The sequence below is a fragment of the Zonotrichia leucophrys genome, chromosome 5 (assembly GCF_028769735.1).
Source record: "Zonotrichia leucophrys gambelii isolate GWCS_2022_RI chromosome 5, RI_Zleu_2.0, whole genome shotgun sequence".
Classification (NCBI taxonomy): Eukaryota; Metazoa; Chordata; class Aves; order Passeriformes; family Passerellidae; genus Zonotrichia; species Zonotrichia leucophrys.
Genome location: NC_088175.1, coordinates 46,333,972 through 46,358,954, shown reverse-complemented (window position 1 = coordinate 46,358,954; position 24,983 = coordinate 46,333,972). Strand labels below are relative to the sequence as shown.

General features: G+C 49.2%; 1 protein-coding gene and 1 long non-coding RNA gene across 4 annotated transcripts; both read left to right on the top strand.

The window, feature by feature from the left end:
• The first annotated feature begins 4,908 nt into the window (after positions 1-4,908).
• On the top strand, positions 4,909-9,061 carry LOC135448628 (uncharacterized). Of its 3 annotated transcripts, none has more exons than XR_010440535.1 (4): positions 4,909-5,006; positions 6,563-6,877; positions 7,368-7,486; positions 8,457-9,061. It is a non-coding gene; the product is annotated as an uncharacterized LOC135448628 (long non-coding RNA). The 3 variants fall into 3 exon arrangements; XR_010440534.1 differs by having other exon boundaries at positions 7,368-7,514; XR_010440533.1 differs by lacking the exon at positions 8,457-9,061 and having other exon boundaries at positions 7,368-7,980.
• A 948-nt stretch (positions 9,062-10,009) lies between these two features.
• NRIP3 (nuclear receptor interacting protein 3) lies at positions 10,010-24,753 on the top strand. The gene is made up of 7 exons (XM_064715072.1): positions 10,010-10,501; positions 16,775-16,942; positions 18,115-18,197; positions 20,628-20,767; positions 21,119-21,171; positions 21,261-21,358; positions 22,934-24,753. Exons 1-7 carry the CDS (start codon positions 10,328-10,330, stop codon positions 22,944-22,946), a joined length of 729 nt encoding a protein of 242 aa, XP_064571142.1. The 5' UTR covers positions 10,010-10,327; the 3' UTR covers positions 22,947-24,753.
• Positions 24,754-24,983: the final 230 nt, after the last annotated feature.

Genomic DNA, 24,983 nt, shown 5'->3' with positions numbered 1-24,983 from the left:
CAAGGGAGGGGATGGTGATTTTTGTGAGGTTTAAAGTGGAAATTGAGGAAGCATTCCACATGTAGGAGCGTCACAGGGTAGGATGGTTGGGACAGACAGACACAAGGGATCTCTGCAGCCAGGTCATGGAATTTGGGGTTTATTGCAAAGGGCCAAGTGCAGGGCCCTGCTGGGAGCTGCCAGCCACAGCTCGGAGCAGGCCTGAGAGAAGAGAGGGGAGAGAGGGTGAGAGTGTAAGGGAGTAAAAAGGTAAGAGAGCGAGGTTCCCATTACAATACAATAAATCTTCTTCTGTGTTGAATATTCTAATTCTCACTAACCAATCTAGTACAAGATACAAATCCTATAGCATTTACATCCAGCCTATAACAATCATTACATTACCATACTGTGCTACATTTTAAACCCTAAAAACTACTATTTTAAACCCTAAAAACTCCCCTTTGTGCCCATTCTGCCAAGCTAGTGGGGTCTATTCTGACCCTTGGACCTGTCTGCAAGCAGAGGGTATTGTTTCATCAAAAAACCTTCAGCTGGCCATACTATTGTTTTCCAGTTGTTCAGTAACTGAGGTATCTCAAAGCTTGCTTTCCTTTCAATCTCACTTATAGTTTCTATATTCTCAAAACCTTTTGCCAGACAATCATATTTATAAGGCTTTACTGTTTCATCTTCCCCTACACCAGAGCAGTGTGAGTTCAGGATCTCCGTCTCCAGTGCACGAGCCTGTATGGGACACAGTGCTGCTCATGGGTTTTGGGTGGCCCCAGTTTGCTGTTCCTGGTGTAGTGCTGCTGTGAGAGGCTGTGTGGAAAAGCTGAGAGCAGTTATTAAAACCAGGAGGGCAGAAAAGTGCTCAGGGGGCCTGTCTGGCTTACATAGCACAGCTATTGTGCCCTGGCTCCCGTAGGTGCTAATTCTCTCAGCAAACTTACAAAAATAAAACCCTGAAAAGGCTCATCCACGCTGAGAACAGCACCTTCATTCAGTGGGAACGGAGTGCTCAACACTGCAGGCATTGCTGTCTTCCCTGGGCCGTGCAGAAAGCCCTTCAGGCAGTGCCCTGGTGTGAGAGGGATGCAGCAGTGCTGGAACAAACACAGCACAAATCCTGTCCCAGCCCTGTGCAGGACACAAATCCAATGTGACCATTTGCCCATGGAGTGGATAAAAGAGGCCCATCTACCCCAGCAGGGTGTTTCCTCATGCAGGGCTGGAGAAGTCAAAGACATCTGGCTCAGGGATGCTCTGGCATAACTTCATGTGGGATGCTGGAGGCTGATCCCTCCCTCAGACCCTTCTCAGGGTCTCTTCTTGCCTGGGGTGTTGTGAAAGTGCTCAGATAAGGAGGTTTTGGGGGGTTTGGGGAGCTGAGGCAGGGAAGGTGTGCTGGTTTTGGGGGTTTGGAGAGCTGAGCAGAAAGGCTGTGCTGGTTTTGGGGAGCTGGGCAGGGAGGCTCTGCTGGTTTTTGGGGGGCAAGGAGGCTGTGCTGGTTTTGGGGTTTGGGGAGCTGGGCAGGGAGGCTGTGCTGGTTTTTGGGGGGCAGGGAGGCTGTGCTGCTGTTTGGGGGTTTGGGGAGCTGAGCAGGGAGGCTGGGCTGGTTTTTGGGGTTTTGGGGAGCTGGGCAGGGAGGCTGTGCTGGTTTTGGGGAGCTGGGCAGGGAGGCTGTGCTGGTCTGTGCCGCTCCCTGCGTGCTGTGCCCGGGCTCCATCCGCAGGGATTCCCACGAGAGGGCAGCAGAAGGGCAGCGTGTGGCCCCAGCAAAGGCAAATCCTGCTGCAATCCCTGCTGGCAAACACCGGGGGTTTGGGGGTTTCTGCAACAGGAGCCCTATAGCAGAGGATCGGCTGAAAGTGGGGCTTGGGCACCCCGGCAGCTCTTGGGCCCCACCACTGCCTCTGATCAGAGTGATTCCTAAATGACCTTGTATTTTGTGTTAATCTGTTTTTACAAATGAAGGACCCGGGCTGCTGGGCCACGTATTGCTGCACTTGAGGCTGCAGTGAGAGGAGCCCTTCTGAACCGAGCTCTGACCATCGGTCAAGGCTGCTCCTCCGTCTCTCCCAAATTACTGGGGAGGAAATGTGTGGGTTGGAAGTTGTTGATTTCCAGGCAGAGCAAACCTCAAAGGAAGCTGGAGAAAATGGGCCATGAATGTGTAACTTCAGTTGCTGTTATTGCTCTGAGAACAGTGAGTGATTCTGGCACTGTGCCTGGCCCCATCACTCAGGTGACTCAGTCCTCACAGGTGTCAATAATGGACTCTGAACATTTGTCTTTGCAAATGGAATTGTGTGTGCAGTAGGCAGCTACTGATTCCCTGCATGGTTTGGTTGCTCAGCTCGATCACAGTTTGACTCCTGTGGGTGGCTGAACAGAAGATCCTGCAGTAAATGGTACCCAGGCAGGGCAGAAACACCCCCAAGTGCTGTGTGTCTCACCATTCCTGCCCCAGTGCTCCTGCTCCCCTGGGGCAGCTGCCTTCCCTTTGGGCACAGTGTGAGCTCCAGGGTCCCTCAGCTGCCCGGGCTTGGAGGCATTTACCCAAATCACAACATGGCAAACACAACCCCTGTGTTAGGAGAGGCACATTGAAGCCCTGTTGATGGTTCTGTAGGTGAGCAAATATTAGCCCTGAGTATCCAGTAACATTTCTGGCTGGCTCCTGGCTGGCAGGAGCTGCTGCAGCCCTGCATGGGCTGGGGCAGGAGGGTACAAGGGGAGCTCACTTATGCTCGAGAGCCCTGGAGTCCTGACTTCATAAAGTAAACACCAGGGCTCCACAGAGGTGAGAGATCCTGTGTTTGACTAACACTCTGGTGACCCTCCCTCTAATGCTGATGTAAATAATATTTTTATCTTAAATGGCTGCTGTAAATATCTTGGGTTCAGATTTGGATTTATCTCCAAGTTCCAAAAGAAAGGTATTTTGATGCTATCCATGATTTTAAGATTTGAGTGTTTAAAATTCCACAATTGATGTATCTTTAACTTACAGCATTCAAACTCTGAGTTCATTGGATATTAGTCTGTTGTGAAACCAGATCAATTTCAGAGTCAATATACAAAACAAGCGACCTCCTTCTCTTCTCCTCTGCAGGAAAGGTGCAAAGCTGTCCTAGATCCAAGCTCCATAAGAAGGTGGAAATATTTGAAGGGTCAAATGAAAACCTTCTATGAATGCTCCTTTAACTGGTAGTGGCAGGAAAGGTTCACAGTCAGTCTTTTGAAGAGCATAGTAAGAATGTTGTTCCTTGGTGAATCCCACATTGGCATGAGTTGAAATAAGCACCTGTTCTTGGGGCTTTTGCAAAAGAGCTGGGAAATTCCAGTTTTGTTCAGCTCACTTGCTTGCTGCATCACTGGAGTTTGTTATTTTTGTCACAATCACCTGGTACACTGGGTAAGCCATAGAGGAACCCTTCAAAAGGCAGCTCTGTTTCAGAGCTGACCTGAATTCATCCTGTTCCAGAGGCAGAGTGATCTTATTTTTGCAAGGTTTTAAATTACGTTCTGAGATTTGTCTTCTCCATGAGGTAAATTCCACAAAGTTTGCTTGAGGAGTTCCCCTCCCTGTGCCCAAGTGCTGCTGTTTGGGAATCATACCACTCCAAAGAATCTGGAACGAGAAATGCCTCTGCAGCAGATTTAGGCTTGGCCAGAGGGAACTTCTCTGGATAGAAAGCCAGAAAAAGCAGAAGATTTTAAAGAGTTTGCACAGCTCCTTGCAGGACTAAGAGTTCCCTCCTGTGGCAGGAGCTCCCAGACCCCTGTGCCAGCCCTAAACTTGTCACCCGGAGCAGGAGGTGTAGAAGACCCTTTGTGCTGTGTGAGCTGCTGAACTGTCCTGACCTTGCTCCTGCTCAGAGTGCCTTGGTTTGCTCTCACTCCCAACACAGGTTTCAGCAGTTGCTTCAGTCCTGTTGTTATGCAGAGAGGGCAGAGCACTGAGTCTGTGGCCTCACACACCCCACAAGTTCCATCTTTTATCCCAGAGCCAGTGTGCATTTCATACTGATGGAGACACAGGGTTATGGAAGAGAAAACCTTGGATATGAGCACCTGGGCGAACAGGGTCCCAGTGGAAAGTGATTGTGGTGTGTTCTTCTCCTGGTCCATTGTGGGCATCTGCTCATGGCACCATCTCTTTCTGAGAATAATTTATTGGTTTGAGGAGAAGGTAAAAGGGAGAAAATGACAGGCAGTGTTCCATGCTTGCAACAATCAAGGGGTAATTATTTAAAACTTCTTTCTGCCAAGTTAGGACTGGGTTAGGGAACTTCTTCTGTGACTGCCGATAGGCACAGATGTCATCCTCACTGTATCTCCACTAATGCTCAGGGTGTTGGCTCAAGGAAAAATTTGGCCAGCTGCCTTTTGATTGATTAGCCACAGAGATGTAAAATCAAACACAGATGTCCCAAGTATCCAAGGGCAATGTATACCTACTGCACATGATTTGGTGTGATATTTTATGTACTAAGGAGTGACTTTTCACCATGCTGGGAGGGAGAAATTTTCATATTCACAAAAGCATTTAGGCAGGTGCTTGAGTTGGTGAATAGAAATGGATTGTTGTATTGGAGCATTTAGACCAAGACTGGACCCCTTTGTATCCAGAAATCACTGGCTGGGCTTTGTCCTGAGTGCTGTGCACAGCCTTTGTCCCTTAGGCAGAGGAAAGGACAAAAATTACTAATGGGACATGTAGGGGGATAGAATATAAGAAAACTAAAGAGAGTGTAGAAAGTAATCTTACCCCTAAGGAGTTGCAGCTGGGCCAATTATCAAAGATTGGGAACAGGCTTGGCTTTAACAGGCCACAGCTGTGACCAATGAGAAGAAGATGCTATAAAAGAGTGGGGTGGCTGGGTGAGAGGGGAATTGGAGTCAGTGGGTGCTTTGTGAAGAAGAGTCAGTGCTCTGAGGAGATGCCCATGAGAAACACCAAGAAGGTTTGGAACTTTTGTGATAAGGAGAAAACTGTATGGAGCCCCTGCAATAAGGTGAATAGAAATAGGCTAGTATATCTGTGTGAGTAGAAATAAAGTTATTGTAAGTTTTTTAATTAAGTAGAGGGGAGGACATGGGGGAAACCAGTAAATGCTAGTTACGACTGAACATAAACATGAAATTATTTGCTGAAGGTCAATTTCTGTAATTTACTAGAAGTTTCAATGTTACTAAGTAACCAAAGCCACTTGTGATGTCTTGTGTGGTGAGGTCAGGGACAGACCTGTTCTGAAGAATTACGCAGAAGATTTTAGTGAATTAAACGCCTCAGTTGTCACCTTTTAAAACCTTAAAAGGTGACAGGGACAAGGAAAATATGGGTGACAACAGAGACAAGGAAAATATGGGTGAAAACAGTGGCACATCTCTGTTGGAGAAAACTGGGTGCTGTTCTTGCTCCTGCAGTGGCTGTTTCTGCATGTCTCTCCTTAGGTGGCATTAGTCCAGTGGCTCATGACACTGAAAGCATCCTGCAGCTCCCCTGGTGGGGGGAGCTCCCAATCCCTTTGTTAGGGACAGCTGGGAGCTGTTTCAAGGAGAAAACAGCAAGATTCTGCCTGTGGTGTGGTTGCTGCTCAGATGGTTGGGTCCCACCTCTGGCTTTTACAGCTCGTGTTCAAGCTCTGCTTTGCCCAGGTGCTCTGAGCCGGGTCTGGGGATGGACACTGACTGCAGCAATCCCACAGCAGAGTTCTTGGCTCTAGGATGAGCCAGGAAATCGCAGCCCCACTGCTCGATCCCACCTGTGATCTCTTTCACAGCAGAACCCAGCGCTGAGCCTGTGTCTCCCTGCCCCTCGGAGCCAGGATCTCCGAGCAGCAGGCTCGGGTTATTTCTCAGCAGCTCCTGCTGGGCCGACACAGAAGCTGATGGGAGGAGGAGCAGCGCCCTCTCCCTCCCGGCTCTCAGAAATCCCCAGCAGCACAGGGAGCGTTCCTGCGTGTCCTGCCCTGCTCCTGCTCGGTCTGCAGGTGTCAGGCTCCTGGAAAGTTAGAGAGCAGTGAGAAACCCGTGTTTGTGTAGTGTGAGGTGCCTCGCCCTGGTTTAGCCTTAACAAGATCCCTCTTATATATTTAATGACCTGAATGTAAAATTTATGGCTTGGAATGCCCCAGCAGCAGAGGAAGCCTTCAGCACACAAGCTGCCTTTTGCAGGGCAGGAGAAGTGAAATCCCCCGAGGTTTGGGAAGTCTGAGTGATGTAGTTATGGTTGGCACTTTGAATATATGTGTAGACTACTTCAGAATAAATATTTGCAGTTCTACTCTAACATACATCTGGGAGGGTGAGAACTAGCATGTATTGTTCCTTCAAATTAATAATTTTGAAAATTTTACAGTGAAATAATTTTGCTGTTGCACATAATAAACAGAGGTTGCTGTGGGTGCATACTGGGGAGAGAATCACCTGCCCTCTGTGGACACCATTTCCTCCTGTTTTGAAGGGAACCAGCCCTTCTCACATTTCAGCCCCTTTAAAGAAGGGAGAACAAAGGTAAGGGAGCTCTTGCAAGACTTGCCATTTTAATCTCTTGTTTTGACATTTGCAGCTTTTGTGTTGCTGAAACTCTCATTCACCTGCTGCCTGTGTGTATGAAGAGAACCAGACAGAAAAATTCATTTCAGTCCCCTGAGGGAAGTTGTGCAAGGTCTGATTTCCCTCCCAGTGTCACTGTGCCTCTGCTGTGTGCTTGATGCCACAGCTCAGGCCCTGCACAGAACACTCAGGGGGGAAGGAGGCTGGAATTGCACCCAGGATAAACACAGATGCCCTGGGAATTGCTGTATCTATGGAATGCCTGTGATGGGGCCCAGATCCCAGCCCAGGAGGTTCTTTCCCTTGGTCAGCACTGGAAACACAGAGGGTGAGTGTGGAACTACTCAGCAAAATGGGCTACACCTCTCAGGAACCTCAGCCTGACTCTACCTTTGTATGTTAGAGGGTCTCTCCAGCTCTATCCACAGTTTTTGTCTAGCTACAAGTGATAATTAAGTAGCTCAGTAAATCCTTCTGGATTTTGGAAGCCAAGGATTTTAGAAAGGACTGGTTTGTAGTCTCCAAATTATTCCAGTTATTTTCTTGATTATGCTAGAACTGACCCTTACAAATGCACTGATACTAATTTTAATACATCAATTATTGTGATTTCATTTTCTTAAGCTCTTCACGGTCTTTTCTCTGGAAATGAATTCTCTAAAATTTTTTCTTTGTGCTGAGTAAATTATTTCTTTCAGACTTACTGCCTGCTTCTGTTTCCATTAAATTATACCACTCTCTCCTTTCTTCAGAGTTTTCTGGGGCATGTCTGCATTTCTTCAGGATGTGGCAACCACTAACAAATCACTTCTTTTTAGGGAAAGATGAGAAATCAAAGAAAAGGAGGGGAAAAAAAAAGGACCGACCCAGTTCCTGTGTTGCCTGCTGCTGCTTTGCTGCTTTCCCTTTCACCAGGAGGCAGGAAAGAGCAAGGAAAGTGGGTTTGTCCCTTCAGCTTTTCTTGAGTAAGGAACAGTGGTCACACACAGGCTTGTCTCCGATGGGGGATGGGAATTTTTCTGAAATGTGCCCCTATTTAGATACATTGTATGGGAAGGGGGAGAAACACCTCCAGCTAATCTCTGCAAACAAATGATTTAACCACTTAACCAGCTTAACTCCAGGGTTTGAGCTGTCCAAACTGAGCCCCTCCTTCAGAGGGGATCCTGCACTATTTGAGCAGGTGATTTACTGCTTCTTCCCCTTTCCTCTTTCTCAGGATTAAAAACCAAGAGAGGAATTAGGCTTTTATCTCGTTTGTTACTCTTGAGCACTGAGCAGATTTTCCTCAGAGCTGTTGGCACAAAGTGCATTTGTAACACACAGCAGAGGTGAAACTGCAGGGCTCAGACAGAATGCTTGTGTGCTGAATCAAAACTCAGGCTGCAGCCTCGGAGCTGCCCTGTGAGGGGGCTTTCCATGCCCCACCGGGACTTGCAGCTTTACTCTTGGTGAAATAAACCAGAGCTGACTGGGCATTGTTAATACATTGGGCAGAGTGCTGCTGCTCCATGAAGCTTTTATACTAAAAATTGCCTCCTGGTTTCAGTGTCAGCCCTTTTGCTTCCTCCTTGCCTTCAGGAGAGTGTGGATGCAGTCGTGTATCTTTATTTAATCAGCTGGAAAAGTGCCAAATGGTTCCCAAGGTGAAAAATAAGGTGCTTTCATCCTCCTGGCCCTGTGTGCCAGAGTGGAGCAATGGTCCTGCTGTGTAATGAGCTGAGTCAGCACAGGGAATACAAATTATATTCCCCTTCAGACTGTCAGCCCTGTTATCCATCTGCAGGCTGCCACATTCACTGGGCTGGTTCGTGTGCTGTGGCCTTTCTGTGAGGCTGTGCAATGATGTGCTCGGGTTTTATGGCATTCTGACTCATCAGCTGCTTTGTTTCCCTCCTCTCTCGCAGGTCATATGAGAAGGGGCTGAACATACGTGGTCTGTCCTGGCTGCAGAGCTCAGATGTGTAAGTTTGCCCACGTAAAGGGGGTTGCTGTTCTGGCATCATCATTCCCCACTCTGTGCCAGCCCCACTCCCCAGGCCAGGAGCAGGAGCTGCAGGTGCCTGTGGTGCCTTGGTGAGCAGAAAGTGTGAGCCCAGGCTCTGCTGGTGGGGGAGAGCCAAGGAGAATCAGTGTCCCAGCTCTGGAAGTGTCCTACAAGTCTGGCTTGGCATAAATCCTGGGCTAAGCTCTGCTTTCCTTGTGCTTTGCCTAGCACATCAAAGGTCTCTCAGTTTAACAAGAACCAAGCCCATGGGGAGTGTTTACAGATCTGTGCTGTCTCTCTGAGGCAGAGCTGCATTTTTTCTGCGCCTAGTCCATGCAACAAATTGCTTGGAAAGCAGAAAGTTCAGGGAAGCACCTGCTGCTCTCACCTGCTCTTGTAGTGAATGAAACCCAAGTGTGCTATGAATCCTGATAAGAAAATGACCTTCTGTAACTATTACATTAGTCAGTCTCTATAGTATGAGACTCTATTAAGTTTGTTAATGTGTATTAGTTCATGTTGTACACTGTAATGTGTCGCAGACATCTTTTTGTGAAAATCCTTTCTTAGGATTTTTTCCTTCTGAGAAGCCTCAGAAACAAAATGCAAACAATGGTTATCTGCTGCTGTAGAATGCAACAGGTGGATCTGTGATTGGTCTCGTGTAGATGTTTAGATTTAGTGACCAGTCACAGCAGAACTGGGTCTCTGTCCGAGCCAGCTTCCTTTGTTTTCATTCTTTTCCTTTCTATTCTTAGCTTAGCTAGCCTTCTGAGATGAAACCTTTCCTTCTATTTTTTTAGTATAGTTATAATGGAATATATATATAATAAAATAATAAATCAAGCCTTCTGAAATCTAGAGTCAGATCTACATCTCTTCCCTCATCCTGAAAACCCCTGTGAACACTGTTACAGTAATGGAAAGAGGTATAGGAATATTACTGGAGGCTTTGTTCATGTTTAAATAAAACAAGTTAAAGGACAGGCCAGCCCCAGAAAAAAGGACTTTGCTTCTTGGAAGCCTAAAGCTGCCCATGAAGAACAAAGGACACCTCTAGGCAGCCAAGGTAATGCCTGCATCCTCTAACACATCTCCCAGCTTTGTCCGGGACCAGAGGTGAGTAACGACAGCAAGACTGGCTCCAGCAACAGCTGGATCATTGGGCAAGCAGCCCAAAAGCTGTAAAACCATTGCTGCTTTGCCAAGCTTGCTCTGATTAACAATCAGTGGTGTGGGTGCTGGTGATTAGTCACATTGTGCTATACCTGGACATTTGATGCGTAAAACCACATTTAAGGTGCCCCAGTGTGGCCGGGACATCTTTTGAGAGAGTTTTCCTGGGTGCTTGAGAGGCCAGTGATGATGCAGGCTGCTGCTGGCCATGCAGTGATGAGACCGAGGCACCCCGGGCACAAGGCACCAACCCTCCCATGGCCAGCGGGGCTGCATCCCCCGGCCCGGGGTGCGGCTCTCGCAGCTCCGGGAGCCGCGCAGCGCCCGCGGCCAGCCCTGCCGGCAGGGAGGGAGGGCGGGGAAGTGTTATCCTGTGTTATCCCCGGAGCAGCCCAGCTCCCCCCGCCGGGTGCTGGCTGCGCGCAGCGCTCGGGCCGCGCTACCTGCGCTCGCTCCGCTCCCCGCGTCACCGCGCCCGGCGTATAAAGCGCGGCCGGCCGCGCATCCCCGCATCCCCAGCGCTGATCCCGGACCGCGCATCCCCACATCCCCAGCACTGATCCCCGGACTCACAGCTCCGCATCCTCTAACCCATCTCTCGCCGAGGCAGCAGAGATGTTTTATTCGGGCATCCTGACGGAGCCGAGCAGGAAAGAAGTGGAGATCAGGGAAGCGGCGTCTCTCCGGCAGCAGAGGAGGATGAAGCAGGCGGTGCAGTTCATCCACAAGGATTCTGCGGATCTGCTCCCTCTGGACGGGCTGAAGAAGCTGGGCACATCGAAGGATACTGTAAGGCTCTGTTGTGTTTATTGGAAGGACTGCTAGGGCAGTGTCTGTGTCTTTCTTCACGTTGTTTTTCTGTTAGGAGAAGTTGGTTGCATGTGGGAACTGATTGTAAAAAATTGGACGTTTTGTATGTAAAAGGAAGGGGGTAGAAATATGATATTAGTTATAGCATGTAAATGGAAGGGAGTAGAAACATGATGGTAGTTATAACCACAGCTGTTTTCCTCTAGTAAGTACTTTTAGATGCCTGCCATTCAGAGTTAATGGCATTTAGGGTTTTTTAATTTTATTTTTTTAACTTTTGCATGAAAATGGCATTCTGTTTGCAGTACAGAATTCCCTCTGGGTCAGAGTAAGTCAAAATGGCTTCATACAATGCATAGGTACACACACATGTTGGCATGTGATCTATAGATACACACAACACATAATCATAAAGATTCAGTAAATATAGTCACAGCTATTTCAGAATATAAAACTCTCAAGATCATGCTCCAGTAAAGGCCAATGCATATATGGGGTTTCTTAAACCAAGGGTTTCTTATACCAATGAGACATAGGTTTAAAATATTTACATATGTAGTGATCTATGTGATCCTCTACTTGGCGTTATTCACCACGTCTGGGGGTTGGAGAGCATTTCTAAATACTGTGCAAATGCTTCAGCTTTCTCTACTGGGAAAGGGTACTCCAATGTGACATCAAAAGTTCTGACATTAGGAGTAAAATTTAGAAAACATATCTACCAGGGAAAGCTCCTTTAGGATTTTTTGCCCCAGTGTTGAAAATATTGTGCACCTTGTAAAACAGTATCTTCTTTTTTTCCAATGTTTGATATGGATTTTATTGAAAACCAAAGTAAATATTTTTATTTTTAGTGTTCTGTTTTGTCAGAGCCTTTCTCTTCAGCTGGGTTAGGCTTGAGACAAGTGGAGTGAGTTGGCTGTTCTCTGCATTGCACATGGAGGTGATTTTTTTTTAATATCCCAAGGGTTTTGCAATTGCAGGAAGTGAAGCTCCTGCCCAGGGAAATGGTCAGAAGGAGATTTCCTTGTTGCTACTGAATTGCAGCTCTCCAGCAGAGAGCTGAAGTGCTTTCTAGGGGAGAGATGGCTTTATTACTTTATTTTCAGCAGATTCTAAATGACATTTTGTGGCTCTGTGACCCCCAGTGAGCAGGACTGAGTCCCTGATGTGGGTTCTGCTCTGCCCAGGTAAGAATCAACAGGTAGTAGGAGCCAGGGGCACTGAGCACTGAACTCCCTTGCCCAGCAGAGTGAGGACCAGGTTTTGTGGCTGAGCAGGGGCTCCTTGACACCACCTTGGACACAGAAATGTCCCTTGGGGTGTCCTCCCTGCTCCTGTGCCATGCAGCACCACCCCTGCTGCACCACAGCCCCTGCAAGGAGGAACTGCCTGGGGGCTCTCTCCAGGGATGTGCCAAAGCCTTGGGGAGGCCACAGCTCCCAGACCCCTCCAAGAACAAAAAGAAGGATCAATGTGGCAGAGGTTAGATGCCCATGGGGATGGGGTGAGAACACAGCTGGCCTGGGTCCCCCACTGCAAAATGCCAAAATGTCCCTTGTCCCCATGCCACTGTGGGGGTGGTGGCACGTGTGGCCAGGGCTCCCTTGCCCCCAGCCTGCTGCCCCATGGGGTGTGCAGGGAGCCCCCAGAGTGAGAGCACTGGCACTGGACTGTTCCCACAGCCACAGAGAGGATCCCATGACTTCAGAGATGTGTCCCTGGGGTGTGTTGCAGTGAAGTGATGCTGCCACACTCACCCCTGACACAGCCAGGGTGGGAAAGGCACTGCTGAGAGGACACACTGTGTGTCCCCACTGCTGTGGCTGCCTGCAAGTCACAAGGGCTGTCCCCAGGAGGAGAGGGAGATTGGGCATCTCTGAGACTGGAGATGCTCCAGAATATGGGGCTTCCTTTGGCATAGCCCCAAATTGAGAGGCCCATGCCCAGAGGGACTGAACAGCATGATCAGGAGGCCCAGGGCATCAGAGCTCTTGGCCCAAAGTGTTTCATGGCCTCCCTGAGGATGGCTGTGCCTGTCCCCACGGAGCAGAGGTTCCTGTGCTGGAGCTGCGTGGCAGCCGTGGTGCACGGAGGGGCTCCTGGTGTGCCTGGTGTAATTAATGCAGGGCTTCCCCTGGGGCTTTTCCAGCAGCCTTGGCAGGAGCAGAGACGAGGGAACAGCTCCTCAGAGATGGTGACAGGTGGTGAGAACAGATCCTGTCTGTCACTGAGGCAGCTGGCACTGCAGCTTTGGGGAGAAATCCCCTTCCTTGTGGCCCTGTGCGGGGATTCTGTGCACAGTGAAGCTGCAGCAGGTCAGCAGGGTGGGTGTGCTGGCATGCCCTGTCTGTATGCCACCATCCAGCTCTCATGGTGATGCTGTGCACAGGCAGGTTTGATAAATGCTTCTTGTGATCATCCATTTCAATGCTCGCATTCCCAGTGAATTACTCTGGCTCAGACAGAACTCCAGCTCCTTGTTCCCTTTATGTACTACCCTCTGTCCAGTATGACACCAAGACATAGCAAAGCATGCACTGAATTTGGCAAATGTTATGCTGGATGTAGAGAGCAGAAATGGCTTTGTTTTGATGTCTCTTCCCTCTATTAGCCTCTTTCCTGAAGCCCAAAAACTGGGATGAGATTTTCTCTAGCTGGGATGGGGATTCCTGACGGGTAACCACAGCCCCCTTCCCAGCCTGGACAGGCCATGCTGCCTCTTGCAGCTCCTCTGACACTTGTTCCTTGCCCCCAGAGCCACCAGACCAGTTTGGAGCAGCTTTGTCTGGAGCAGCCCTGCATCATTTGACAACTTGGGCAGCAGAATTACAAATAGTAACAAAAGCAGCAACAGCAGCAAAAGCATTTCCCATTTCCCTCATGCCCTAAGAGCTCCCCTGGGCACCCTCAGCACACCCCTGGGTGGCCGCTGGCCCCAGCTCCCCACATCTGGGGCAGCACTGGATGGACTGCAGCACGTTCAGGTGTCCCCACTCCCTGCTGTGCACACCCAGAGTTTGGTGTGTCTTGCCTGAAATGCAGAAATCTGTGATGCTGTGTGCTCTGCCTGGCCCAGAGAGAGAGCTGGCTGCTGCCTGGGCACACAGGGGGCAGCTCTGTCCCCCCTCATCACCCTAGGAGAGCGGCTGGTAGCACAGGATGCTGTCAGGGACATGTGAGCTTGGGTTAAGGGTGGGAAGAAGAGAGAGAAACGAATTATTTCTTGGGATTAGCTCTGTTGATGCATAAAAACTCTTTTCCCCTTCCCCTCTACTGTCTAGGTACAAAGGGCAAACCTCCTGAGATGGGTTTGTGGAGGAAGGGAGCTGGTGTCTTCCCTGACCTTCACCTCCACCTCAGTGAAATTATTGATGGGTCTTGTCATCCCCAGATCTAGAAGCCAAACAGAGGGAAACCTGCCAGAGAAATGAATACTGCAAGCTGCAGCAATGCACTTGCTCACGAATCACAGAGGAAAAAAGCTGGGCAGAATTATCTGTGCTTTTGACAGACAGTGGTAAATAAGGTCAGCAGTAGATGGTGTCTCCCCTTGCTTCTTCAGGTTTTCACTGTGACATTTTTAGGGGATCATAGCTTTTTGCAAATATTGGGGTTGGAAATGGACCCATCTTGTGAAAAAAATCCTGATTTGTATTTATGTAGTGGTGAATGATAAAAGGAAAACTTATTGTTTTGCTGACACAATGAAATGTAACATTCTATACTTTTATAAAACTTTCAGTAGTTTTTTGCAATGCAAAGGAATATTGTGCCAGGTGATCTGGGTTCCTTCAAACACTGGAGGGAGAACACAGCTGCCTTCCTCACTGCTGTCAGGAGGAGGTTTTCCTCCTCTCCCTCCCTCCCAGACACAGTCTGCTTGCAGTTTGCCAGCAAAATGTGCATTTGCAAATGTCCCCTGGCACATTATCCATTTACCAAGTACGTATCCATCACTTGAGTCATTTCCGTGACTAACATCCCTCACTCTGGTGCACACAAGAGTCAAGGGAAATCCAAGTTAAAGCAAACTAATTAATAGCCTGAGACAGGATGGTGCTGCAGGGAACCTTTTCAGCCCCCTCTTGCCAGATTATTGCTGTATTGGAGCACAACATAAGGAATATTTGTCTCCCCAGAGGCAGAATTTGCTGTGGTTTTCAGAAGGGCAAGTGTCAACAAAAGGCAATCCCATTTGTGCTGGTAACTTGTGACTGCTGACTGATGGATTTGTTCCTTTTGGTGATGGATCCCATGTAAGATTCATAAAATCCAGGGTTTGAGAAAACCCATACATGTTACTGATTAACAATCCATAGGAGAATGTGTAGTTTAAAAAAAATGGGATTAATTCAATGTTAGATGACAGCTAAAATTACAATGAGGAGTGTGCTGGAGATTGAGGCCAGGCAGATCAGGAGAGCACCCAGACTGTCCTGGCTGATGGCATTCAGGAATTTCTCTTGGTGCTGCCTGAGTGGGGCTGGGCACAAGGACATGACGCTGTGGGACAGGCTGTCTTCTGCCAGCTGGGTGAACCTCCTCATTTATTTCTGCACTCCCCTATCCTTTCTTTTGTTGTTTTTAAATGATGTGAGCAATTAGTGTTCCAGCTGTGTTCCTGAGCTGCAGTCAAACCTAAAGGGTGAAAAGGACATCCCATTCACTGTCAGAAAACCCTGGCCTGCATTTTGCTCTGGTGAGGAGCACTGGAGGTGATCACAGGGCTGGAGGTGATCACAGTGATGACTGTGCACCTACAGCTTCTGCCTTACACAGGGAGCCCTCACTTCCAAACTGCTCTGCTTGTTCCCCCACACAGGGCCCAGTACCAGTCCAGCCAGCCTGCCTTTAGTGCAGTTAAGTGATGCTGGTTTCTGCTCTTTGGCCTCACTGGGAAGGCAGCACCATGTCAGAGCTGACTCCCCCCATCAGAGGTTGCTGCTCAGACTCAGGACGTGCTCTGTGACAGGTTGGTCAGACACAGCACCTGCAGCCCCAAATGGCCATGGGATTTTATTTCAGGCAGGAGGGTGGAAAGAGGGGACACAAGGAGCTGCCATGCCCCAGTGCCCACTGGTGCTGTGCAGCTGCCCCAGCCCACCAGTCTGGTCCAGCTCCGCTGCGCCCACAGCGCAATCTGACACACTAGTGTGGCTGCAGTTATTTTAGGATGATGCCAGGTTGCATCAGACTTTTGGAGTGGTGTTATTTAACATGCTGTGCACAAGGGTGGGCACTGCCCAACTTGGGGAGCCACAGCCCAAGGTTTTCAAAGTTATCTTGACTCTGATATTCCCTTCCTGAACCAGGTTTTCTGATTCAGATGTCTCTGCAGGCACACAGGCATGTTTAACATCAATGCAAAAATTCAGGGATAAGCCAGTAAAAATGTCTCACCATGGTGAAATTAAAATCAGAAGGAAAGGCATTAATGGGGAGGGCAGATTAGCCAGGCAGAGAAATGAGCAGATAATCAGGCAGAGTCATTTCACCTCCAGCAGAGTGTGTGCATCCATCTGAGATGAACATTAAACATAAAAAGGCTTTTGGGAAAGAGGTTGGGGGAGATCTTGAGAGGCAACATGCTTCTCCCAGAGCAAATGGAAATAACAGAGAGAGAGAGAGAAGTGCTGGGAATTCTGGGAGAATACCTACCAGTCTCAGATGAGCTTACCTCTTTCCTTCCTCTCCCCTTCCTCTTGTGGTATGGCACTCACGATTGGTCCCATTTAGCTGCCCTTAGCAGCTAAATAAAAGTACAGGGGAAAGAGGCACAGAGGGCCATTTTAGACATTATTCGTACTAAGGTGGTGAATATCATTGGAAAGGTGATTTGTTACATCCTAATTTTTCACATCACTATGGAATTCCCTTCATCGAGAGATGAAGGCAGTTGTGGTTGAAGCACCACCTTGAAAAGCTGGACTTGTTTGGATTCCTATATGCAATCAAACCTTGAATTTGAGCTTGGTAAAAGAAAGGCATCCCTCCAAGGTCTCAAAGGTTAATAGTTCGAAAGTATTGTTCTCTTTGCAAAGCAAAGCTCTTTTCAGTCAAAACAGGTAAGCCAGAACTAGCTGGGAAGAATAGATGTAGGCTGGGAATTAGGGAGAGTGAGACTTTAGGACCTACCTCCCATGACAGCAGTGCTGGCCATGGGCACCACAGGCAGTCTGGTGGCACAAGAACACTGTGTGGCTTCCCTCTGACCTCACCCTGCTCTTCTGTGTGTGCTCTCCCTTACAGCAACCACATAACATCCTGCAGAAGCGCCTGATGGAGACAAACTTATCCAAGTTCCGAGGCAGCTGGGCCCCAAAGGATCTCTCATCACAGACCAACAAGCTGAACCAAACCAGACTGGGCAGCTCAGGGAAAACTGAGGATGAAGAGCTCATAGTGGTGAGCTGCCAGGTAATAGTCCCTTCACAGCCTTTTGTGGGTTATTTTCCTGCAGATTTCATTTCCCACAGTCCCAGGCTGTGCTCTTGTTCTCTGTGTTTCCCAGCCAGGTTTGTGCTCCCACAGGACTGTCACAGCTCTGGGGATGCACTCCCTCTGCAGCTCCAGGCTGCTGTGGCAGAGATGCCCACCTGGGAATCACAGAGAGAACTGGTGTGATGGGTGTCTTCCCTTACACCTCAGGGCAGGGGGGACAGCTAAGCTGGGGCAGCATGCTGAAATGCTGGGGTATAATTATCCATGGCGAATCCCTGTGCTCACAGCCTGCTTGTTTTCCTCAAGTGCCATCCCTATTTTCTTTCCTAACGGCAATTTCACATTTCTCTTCCTTAGCCCCATGCTCATTTGTATTTTCCACTCTCCACAGCATTCCCTCCTGCCTGGGCTGTCCCTTCTACTCTCTGCAGGGGCAAATTGTGGAAACCCAGGGCTCCAGGAATATTTCCCTGTCTGTTCTGGGGTGCCCTGACCCCCAGGGGAGCACTGACTTTGACCCTCATTCATGGAGAACGTTTCCTAGACTTCAAGATAGACTGGAATCCACAAAAGTGTGAAATAGATGATAGAGAGTAGTGTAGGTGTATCACTTGGTGAGAAATTTAGCTTTTGGGATTTTTAGTGTGTTGTGGATGGAAGCAAGATGGAGGGCACAGGGTGTTGTCCTGGGTTCCTTCTTCATGCTTCTTCCTCCTTCTTCATGGGTTTGGGTGGCATTTTGTAATTGGGCAGAAAAGTCCCCATTGCAGGCTCTTTATTGGGTTAAAAGGGAAAATAATCTGGGTGTCAGTTCTTCATTGGATAGTTTAGTCTTAAAAAGACCTTGTAACAAGAGATTGTTGGCCATTTTGTGCCTTCTAATGAAAAGCTCCCCAACTCACAGTAGTGAGACTGTTTTACTGATAAGAAATAATCAACACCTGAGGCCAAACATGAGCTACTGTCTCAAGAGAACCTGATACAAATGAGCCAGGAAGGGATTGGGACTCCACAAGCATCAGAGTGTGCAGGGAGCAGGGATGAGCTGGCATGGGATAGTTCATGGGCACCAGAGCTGGTGCTCCTGGGCACTCTGGTGCTCATCCTGCATCCCACACATCATTTCCCATCTGCTCTTGCTCTTGCAGTGTGCGGGGAAGGAGCTGAAGGCCGTGGTGGACACCGGCTCGCAGCACAACCTCATGTCATCTGCCTGCCTGGACAGGCTGGGGTAAATATCCTGGGTGTCTGTTCTGCAGGAACAGGGCACCTGGCAGCACTGGCAGTGTCCTGGGGCTGGGGCTCTGCCCATGTCAGTGATGGTCATTCTGGAAGGGCTGGGCAAGCCCCTGACCCTCCTGTCACAACCAAACCCTGTCCCAGTCTCAAATGGCAGGGAGGTGGAACAGAACAGGGTGCCACCCTACTCCCCTCTGAGGGAATACCTTCAGAGGGCTGGATGCATTCCCATTTTTTCACTGCCTGCTTGTCACTCAGTGCCTCATGAAACAGCTGAACCTTCCCCAACCTTCTGTGTCCCCAGGGCAGCCCAGCCCAGCTCTGCAGGCTCCTGTGGCAGGACAGGGACCAGGCTGCAGGACATGCCCCCAGCCTGCTGGCCCAGTAATGTATTTACATTTTCCCATGTAAAGAAGCAATGTGCATGCATGTTCTCAGAAATGGGTGTCTGATGCTGTTACAAATTTCCCCAGTTACAAATTTCTCCTGGTTAAAGGAAAAGGGAATGTATTTATGGATTATTAGAGGTGCCTGACAGCCATTTGCAGCAAAACTTCCTGTCATCTCTGAGGAACAAGACCAGGCACCAACTCTCAGGGTATCAAGGTTTTGGCACTTTATTCCCATGGAGTCATTGCTTTTTGCAGCTAAATTGCAATAATTACGAAAAAAAAAAAGAAAATTACCCCTGCTCACTGAGCACTACTGCACAGCCCTGATTGAATGGTGCCTGTTCTCTCCTAACATTAATTACTTCTTTGAGCAACAGTGCTTAGTGACTAGAAGGTGTTTGTGCTTAATACAACCTTGTCACAACCTGTGGAGCAGCTCAGGCAAGCTTAGGATGGCATTTGGAGGCATTTCCAGTTCCTCTGCTCCCTGGGTTTGTTGCGTGTGTCTAGTGCAGTTCTTGCAGCCCTGCTCTGCTGCAGCAGCCCTTCAAAGAGCACTGAAGAGAGGTCAGAGCCTGTTTCTCCTGCCCAGCTCTCAGGGCACCTGGTGCCTCAAAGCAGCACTTGTGTATCTGATGCTTAGGCTCAATTCCCCCTTTCTTTTTCAGAGATTTTTTGTGTTTTGTCATGATGCCAGTCACTCTCTCCCCCTCACCCTGAGGAAAGCAGTGGAGCAGGCTCACAGCTTGCCAGTAGGAGAAATCCCCTGTGGAGCTGTAGGAGGAGCAGAAGGCAGCCAAGGAACTCACAAACTTCTCATTGATGTGTTCCTGCTGATTTTTAAGGCCACACTACAGGAAAGCAGCAGGGAGGATCCGGCTCCTTTCCCTGCTACCCCTCACCTGTGTTAAAGGGTGTGGGCAATGCCCACCTCAGTCCTGGAGCCTCTGAGGGGGCTGGCGCCCAGGACAGACAGACAGACACAAGCACTGCTGCAATGCGGCTCAGCAGAAAGGCACCTCAAATAGCTGAAATTTGATCTGGCTTTTATCTGAGGGAGAGATCTGCACCTCAAACAGCCTTCCCATTAGATTCTAGTTCAGTTTAAAAGAGAAACTGAAGCTAAATATTTAATTAGTATTGTCAGACTGCTTCAAAGGGTGTAGATAGAAACTGTACCTGAGGTATCTCTGACATCCTTTTTTCTTTTCTTTGGGCTGAATGTGATTGATCTGTCCCCATTTCCTCAGAACAAAGCCAGCAGCACCTAACAAACTAACACACACAGATTGGGCCACCCTGGATGTGAGGCATGTTTGGCATGGAGAAAAGGGGATTCAGAGGGTGCCTTTGTACTCTCTACAACTCCCCAAAAGGAGATTCAAGTGAGGCAATGAGTGACAGGACCAGAGGAAATTTCAGGTTTCAGGTTGTGCCATGTGAGGCTTAGTTTGGGTATCGGGAAAAATTTCTTCCCTGCAAGGGTGGTCAGGCCTTGGAAGAAGCTGCTCAGTGAAGTGGTGGCATCACCACGCTCAGTGAAGTGGTGGCATCACCATGCCTGGAAGTGTTCAGAGTATGTGTGGGTGTGGCATCTGGGGACATAGCTGGACTCGATGACCTTAGAGGTCTGTTCCAGTCTCAGCATTTCTATGATGCCATGGGGACACAGTGTCAGCTCCACTCGTGGAAGCTGGAGTGAACAGACCCTTCTTTACACCCACACTATGTTAGAAACAATTCCGCATTCCTCAAGTCTCGGGAAAATGTAGGAAAAAGATTCTTCTGGTAAAACCCCAAGTGCAGCACAGAGCTGTGCTTGGGCAGCACTGTGGGTCATGCTGAGTCTGGTGGCTGCCTGCAGAGCACCCACACACAACCTGCCTGGGAAGCAGCTTTCCAACAACAGCGTGGTAAATGAGCAAGCTAAGAGCACTTCAGGTGTAAGCACCCTCCAAACACCATGTGCTCCTTGCTGGAACAGCCCAGCCATGGCCATTTGATGTTAGGAGTGTTTTCAATGCCCACAGGTTAAAGGAGCATCTCAAGGCACTCCCTGTGGAAGAGGAGATGGTTTCCTTGCCAAACAAGATGAAAGCCATCGGACAGATCGAGGGTCTGTCTCTCATGGTGGGAGCGGTCCCTGTGGAGTGCGCTGCCCTCGTCGTGGGTGAGTGCACAACCAACCCTCTGCTCCCCCTCCCTGGGCTGGGGCTGCTTCCTCCCACCCCAGCAGGACAAACAGAGCTCTAGGAAGATGTTAAAATGCAAATAGAGTCAGTTCTTGTTTGGGTCCCCAGAGGGAAGGGTGAGGATGTGCTCACAAGCTTGGCTTTGCCATGCTGATGGGGCAATCACTGCAGGCACATCTGCCTGCCCTCCTGTTCTCCTCTGAGTCAGTCCCTCTATAAACAGGGTTTTGCTTAGCACAGCAACCACGAAGGAAGGATGGAGTCACTGACAAAAAGCCCAGGAGGGCATTTTGAATGTATAAATCTGAAATGTCCTGTATTTTTTTCAGAAGACAACGACCAACCCTTTTCCTTTGGGCTGCAGACACTGAAGTCTCTGAAGGTAGTTTTCCAGCAGGATGCTGATGGGGGAGCTGGGACCACTCTAACTTGCAGTTTTCCCTCTTACCTGAGGACATTTTTTCTCTCCAGTGTGTCATAAACATGGAGAAGCACCACCTGGTTCTGGGGCAGATGGACAGGGAGGAAATCCCGTTTGTGGGTGCTGACAGTGCTGAGGCAGGAGAGCAGTAAGTAGCCTGGGGAGGTGAGCTGCATGGGCATCCCTCAGCCTGCTGTCAGTGCCCCCTGGCAGGGCCACACAGAGCTGCCAGACCCTTTGCTGGAGGTGAGTGAGAGGTCAGTGGCCCCGGCAGAAATTGTTTGCATCAGCTCATCAAATTTTGAAATGGAGTCCCGAGTTTTCAGCAGCCTTTGCCAGCTTTTACTGCTTTTTTTCTCCTAGTAAACATTGTGCATCAAAGTGGGTGTCTGACAAGACATGCACAGGGGAATGCCTTAGGAAATGTACTTTTTGGAGGTCACCAAAAAGACTCCTTGAGGCTGCTTTGACAGCATTTCCAAACAAATCTCTGTCTGGAAAATATTTATGAAGCAAGGCCAACAAACCCACATGAATGTTTGAGAGATCCTGCCTGCAGATAACGGTGTTGCCACTTCTCCCCCATCACCCCAGCAGCCCTCCTGCCAGCTCCTCCTGGTGTCCCAGATTTTTCCAGCGTTATCTCACTAAAGCAAGAAAAATATGTGCTGTAAGTACAGCTCATATTTAAGTGTGTGTAGCTGTGGTGTCTGGCTCTGCAGGCAAGCAGGCAGGGCAAACCCCCACTCCCAGGCACTGCAAGGGGCTCTCTCTTGCAGGGTGCTGTGAACAGGAGATGTTTCACTGATTGCTGCCTCTGACTCACCAGACCTGAGGCACCGAGTGCCTGACAGGGCGTTTGCACTTCGGTGCCTTGGCAGGCAGCGCTTGTGGCTGCTCAGCAACCTAAAAAACCTTTGCTCACTGCTTAACAAAGTGTGTCTGGTGGGTGATGTGGGTCAGCATCTTCCTTAGCTGCCTGTCGTGACCAGCCAGGGGTTTGGGATGCCCGGCAGCCCCGGGGTTTGGGATGCCCGGCAGCCCCGGGGTTTGGGATGCCCGGCAGCCCCGGGGTTTGGGATGCCCGGCAGCCCCGGGGTTTGGGATGCCCGGCAGCCCCGGGGTTTGGGATGCCCGGCAGCCCGGGTTTGGGATGCCCGGCCAGTGCCCCGGGGTTTGGGATGCCCGGCAGCCCCGGGGTTTGGGATGCCCTGCAGCCCCGGGGTTTGGGATGCCCTGCAGCCCCGGGGTTTGGGATGCCCTGCAGCCCCGGGGTTTGGGATGCCCTGCAGCCCCGTGCTGCTCACACCTGCCGTGCTGGGGTTTGCTGAGCTCCAGGAGCCTCGGAGGGAGCAGACAAGGAGCGCCCTTCCCTCAGCTGGTTGTGTGCACGGGGAGCGCAGAAGGGATGCAGGGGCTGGTCCATTTCAGGAGCAGAGCTCAGATGTCCCTGCTCCGTGCCCAGCTCACCCCCTGGCGTGTGGCCGGGACAGCTGCTGGCCCTGGGGACAGCGTGTGAGCCCAGGGACACCAGGCACACACCGTGAGGCAGCCAGGCAGGAGGACAGCCTGGGCTCGCTGCCTCCTTTGGGACAGAGATGGGCAGACACAGCGTGGCTCTGTCACCATTGCACTGATAAATTATTTCTCAGAACTGCTTTCAAGGCCAAATTATGCTGCTTTTGCACCTGTTTTACTAAATGTCTTTTCCTTCTTGTTTCAGTTTGGAGGCATAAAGAGAAATTGAAACACCATCCCCACACAGGAGCTTGATATCAAAGAAATCCTGTGCAGCTGTTCCAGATGAAACAGCAACGTGCTGCTTTGAAAACGTTTATACCAGGCTACAGCTTGAGTAGAGCTAAATGAAATCCTGTTTGTAGCCAGTAATTTAGAGATATTGTCATGTCTCTCTATGGGTTTTGAGAAACAAACGTGTGCTTATTTTCTGGACTTTTCTATATAGTGTCCTCTTTATTACAAACAGTTGGGAAAACCTTATGAATTTCTTCTGATGAGAAAAATACTTTTTATAATGGCCTCCTATGAGTAATTGTACTTAGCTGTGATTAGAGGCTACCAGAATGAGATTTTTATTAATGATTTTTCCAGGGGCTAAGCGTTTATATTCACTTAATTGATATTGCCACATTCAAATGGCCATTACCAGGAAGTTACTCAGAGTAAAATAACAATGTTAATACCACCTAGGAATTATAGCTCATCCTCTTAGCATAGTATTGTTGCCATGTAATTAGGGATGCAACTGCTGGCTTGATGACAAAGAGCAATTGCAGAGTTATTAATGGGTTACAGGCTTCTCTGCAGCGGCGTGGCAGAAGCACAGGAACAGGGTCTGGGAGGGCTCCCAGGGTGATCTCCCACCGTGGGGCTGGCACCAGTGCTGGGGCTTGAGATCCTCTGGTCAAGCCTTGGCTGCTTTCCTGTGGGGGAAGTCAAGTAAATCAATCATTACACCCGGCCAAAAAGCAACAAACGAGCACAGAAGTGTGCTGTCTGGAAAGCAGTACACCCTTGGCTGCCCCTGCCAGCAGGACCTGTGCCTCTCCCTGCCCAGCCAGCCCCCAGCCTGAAGCCCCTGCAGTGCCCAGGCCACGGCTGGTGCAGGTTTTTGTCCCCAGCTGCACTTCAGTGCTGCTGCCAGAAGTGCCATGTTTTTTATACCTGTCTACAAACTGCTTGGGCTCTTAAGTGATGACCCTCAGGGTAGGGAGTTTTTGCCAGGCCAAGCATTTCATTTGGTGTCACTGTCCTGGAGCAGCAGGGCTGCTGCTTCCCGTGCCACACGGTATTGCCTGGGGGAGCCTGGCCTCGCACAAACGCGGCTTTTTATGCTTTCACAACCTGCTGGGAATGAATCGCTGTCATCTGCTGAAGAGGCATCTCTAAAATTCAGAATAATCTGCTTGTGACGTTGTGCATCTGCTGATGGCCAGTCCTGCTGCAGCTGGGTCCTTAAGGGATGCACTTGTGCTGCTCTGCCTTTCCAAAAGCACTTTGGCCCCGCATCAGCACCGCCAACATTCCCGCTTTGGAATCCTCTTGATGGCTCTGGCTGAGGATCAGAAAGTTTTGTCATCTCATGGCCTTTGGCAACCAGGCTCCTGCCAGCAGATCCAGTGTGTGCCCACTCTGCCATCCCATGCCTGCCAGAATATCTCAGCTGGAGCTTTACTTCCTGCAGTGGGTTTGAACCTCTTTTAGATATTTGGTATATCCAGCAAACCTGAGCTATCTGTATTTTGAGCTATTTTCTATTTTGGTGATAAGTTTCAGTGCTTTCTCTACACACAGTATTTTATATAACACAGCTATAAATATAAATATATAAATATATTTACAAGGTTGGGCTGCCCAGGGTAGTCCCACTGATGTGTTGTAGAAATATTTCACTAAATGTGAAATATATTTGATTATTTTATATGCTATGAGTTTGGTATTTTGGTACTTTTTTCTTTCTGTGCATATTACTGTGCTAAATGTCAAATTAAATCTAAATAAAGTTACACCTTTATCACTGTTTATTTGCTTGTGTGCTAGATAGGCTGTTTTTTATTTTGTTTTCAGAGCATGTCTCTGTTAAGAAAAGGGTTTGTTTCATTCTTAGGTGTGTTGGGGCTCTACAGTGCTTTTGGAAATGCTGTTGGGAATTGCCATTGAACCGAGAGAGTGTCAGTTGGGATGAATTAACCAGGGCAGGTTAAATGGCACACAGCACTCGGGCTAACAGGTGAGCACTTGAAATCCCAACC

Excerpts from the sequence above, each read along its gene's own strand:
- NRIP3 (XM_064715072.1), top strand. The coding sequence starts at position 10,328 with ATGTTTTATTCGGGCATCCTGACGGAGCCGAGCAGGAAAGAAGTGGAG. Across the intron at positions 18,198-20,627 it reads GCCTGCCTGGACAGGCTGGG|GTTAAAGGAGCATCTCAAGG; the intron begins GTAAATATCCTG and ends CAATGCCCACAG. Across the intron at positions 20,768-21,118 it reads GTGCGCTGCCCTCGTCGTGG|AAGACAACGACCAACCCTTT; the intron begins GTGAGTGCACAA and ends TATTTTTTTCAG.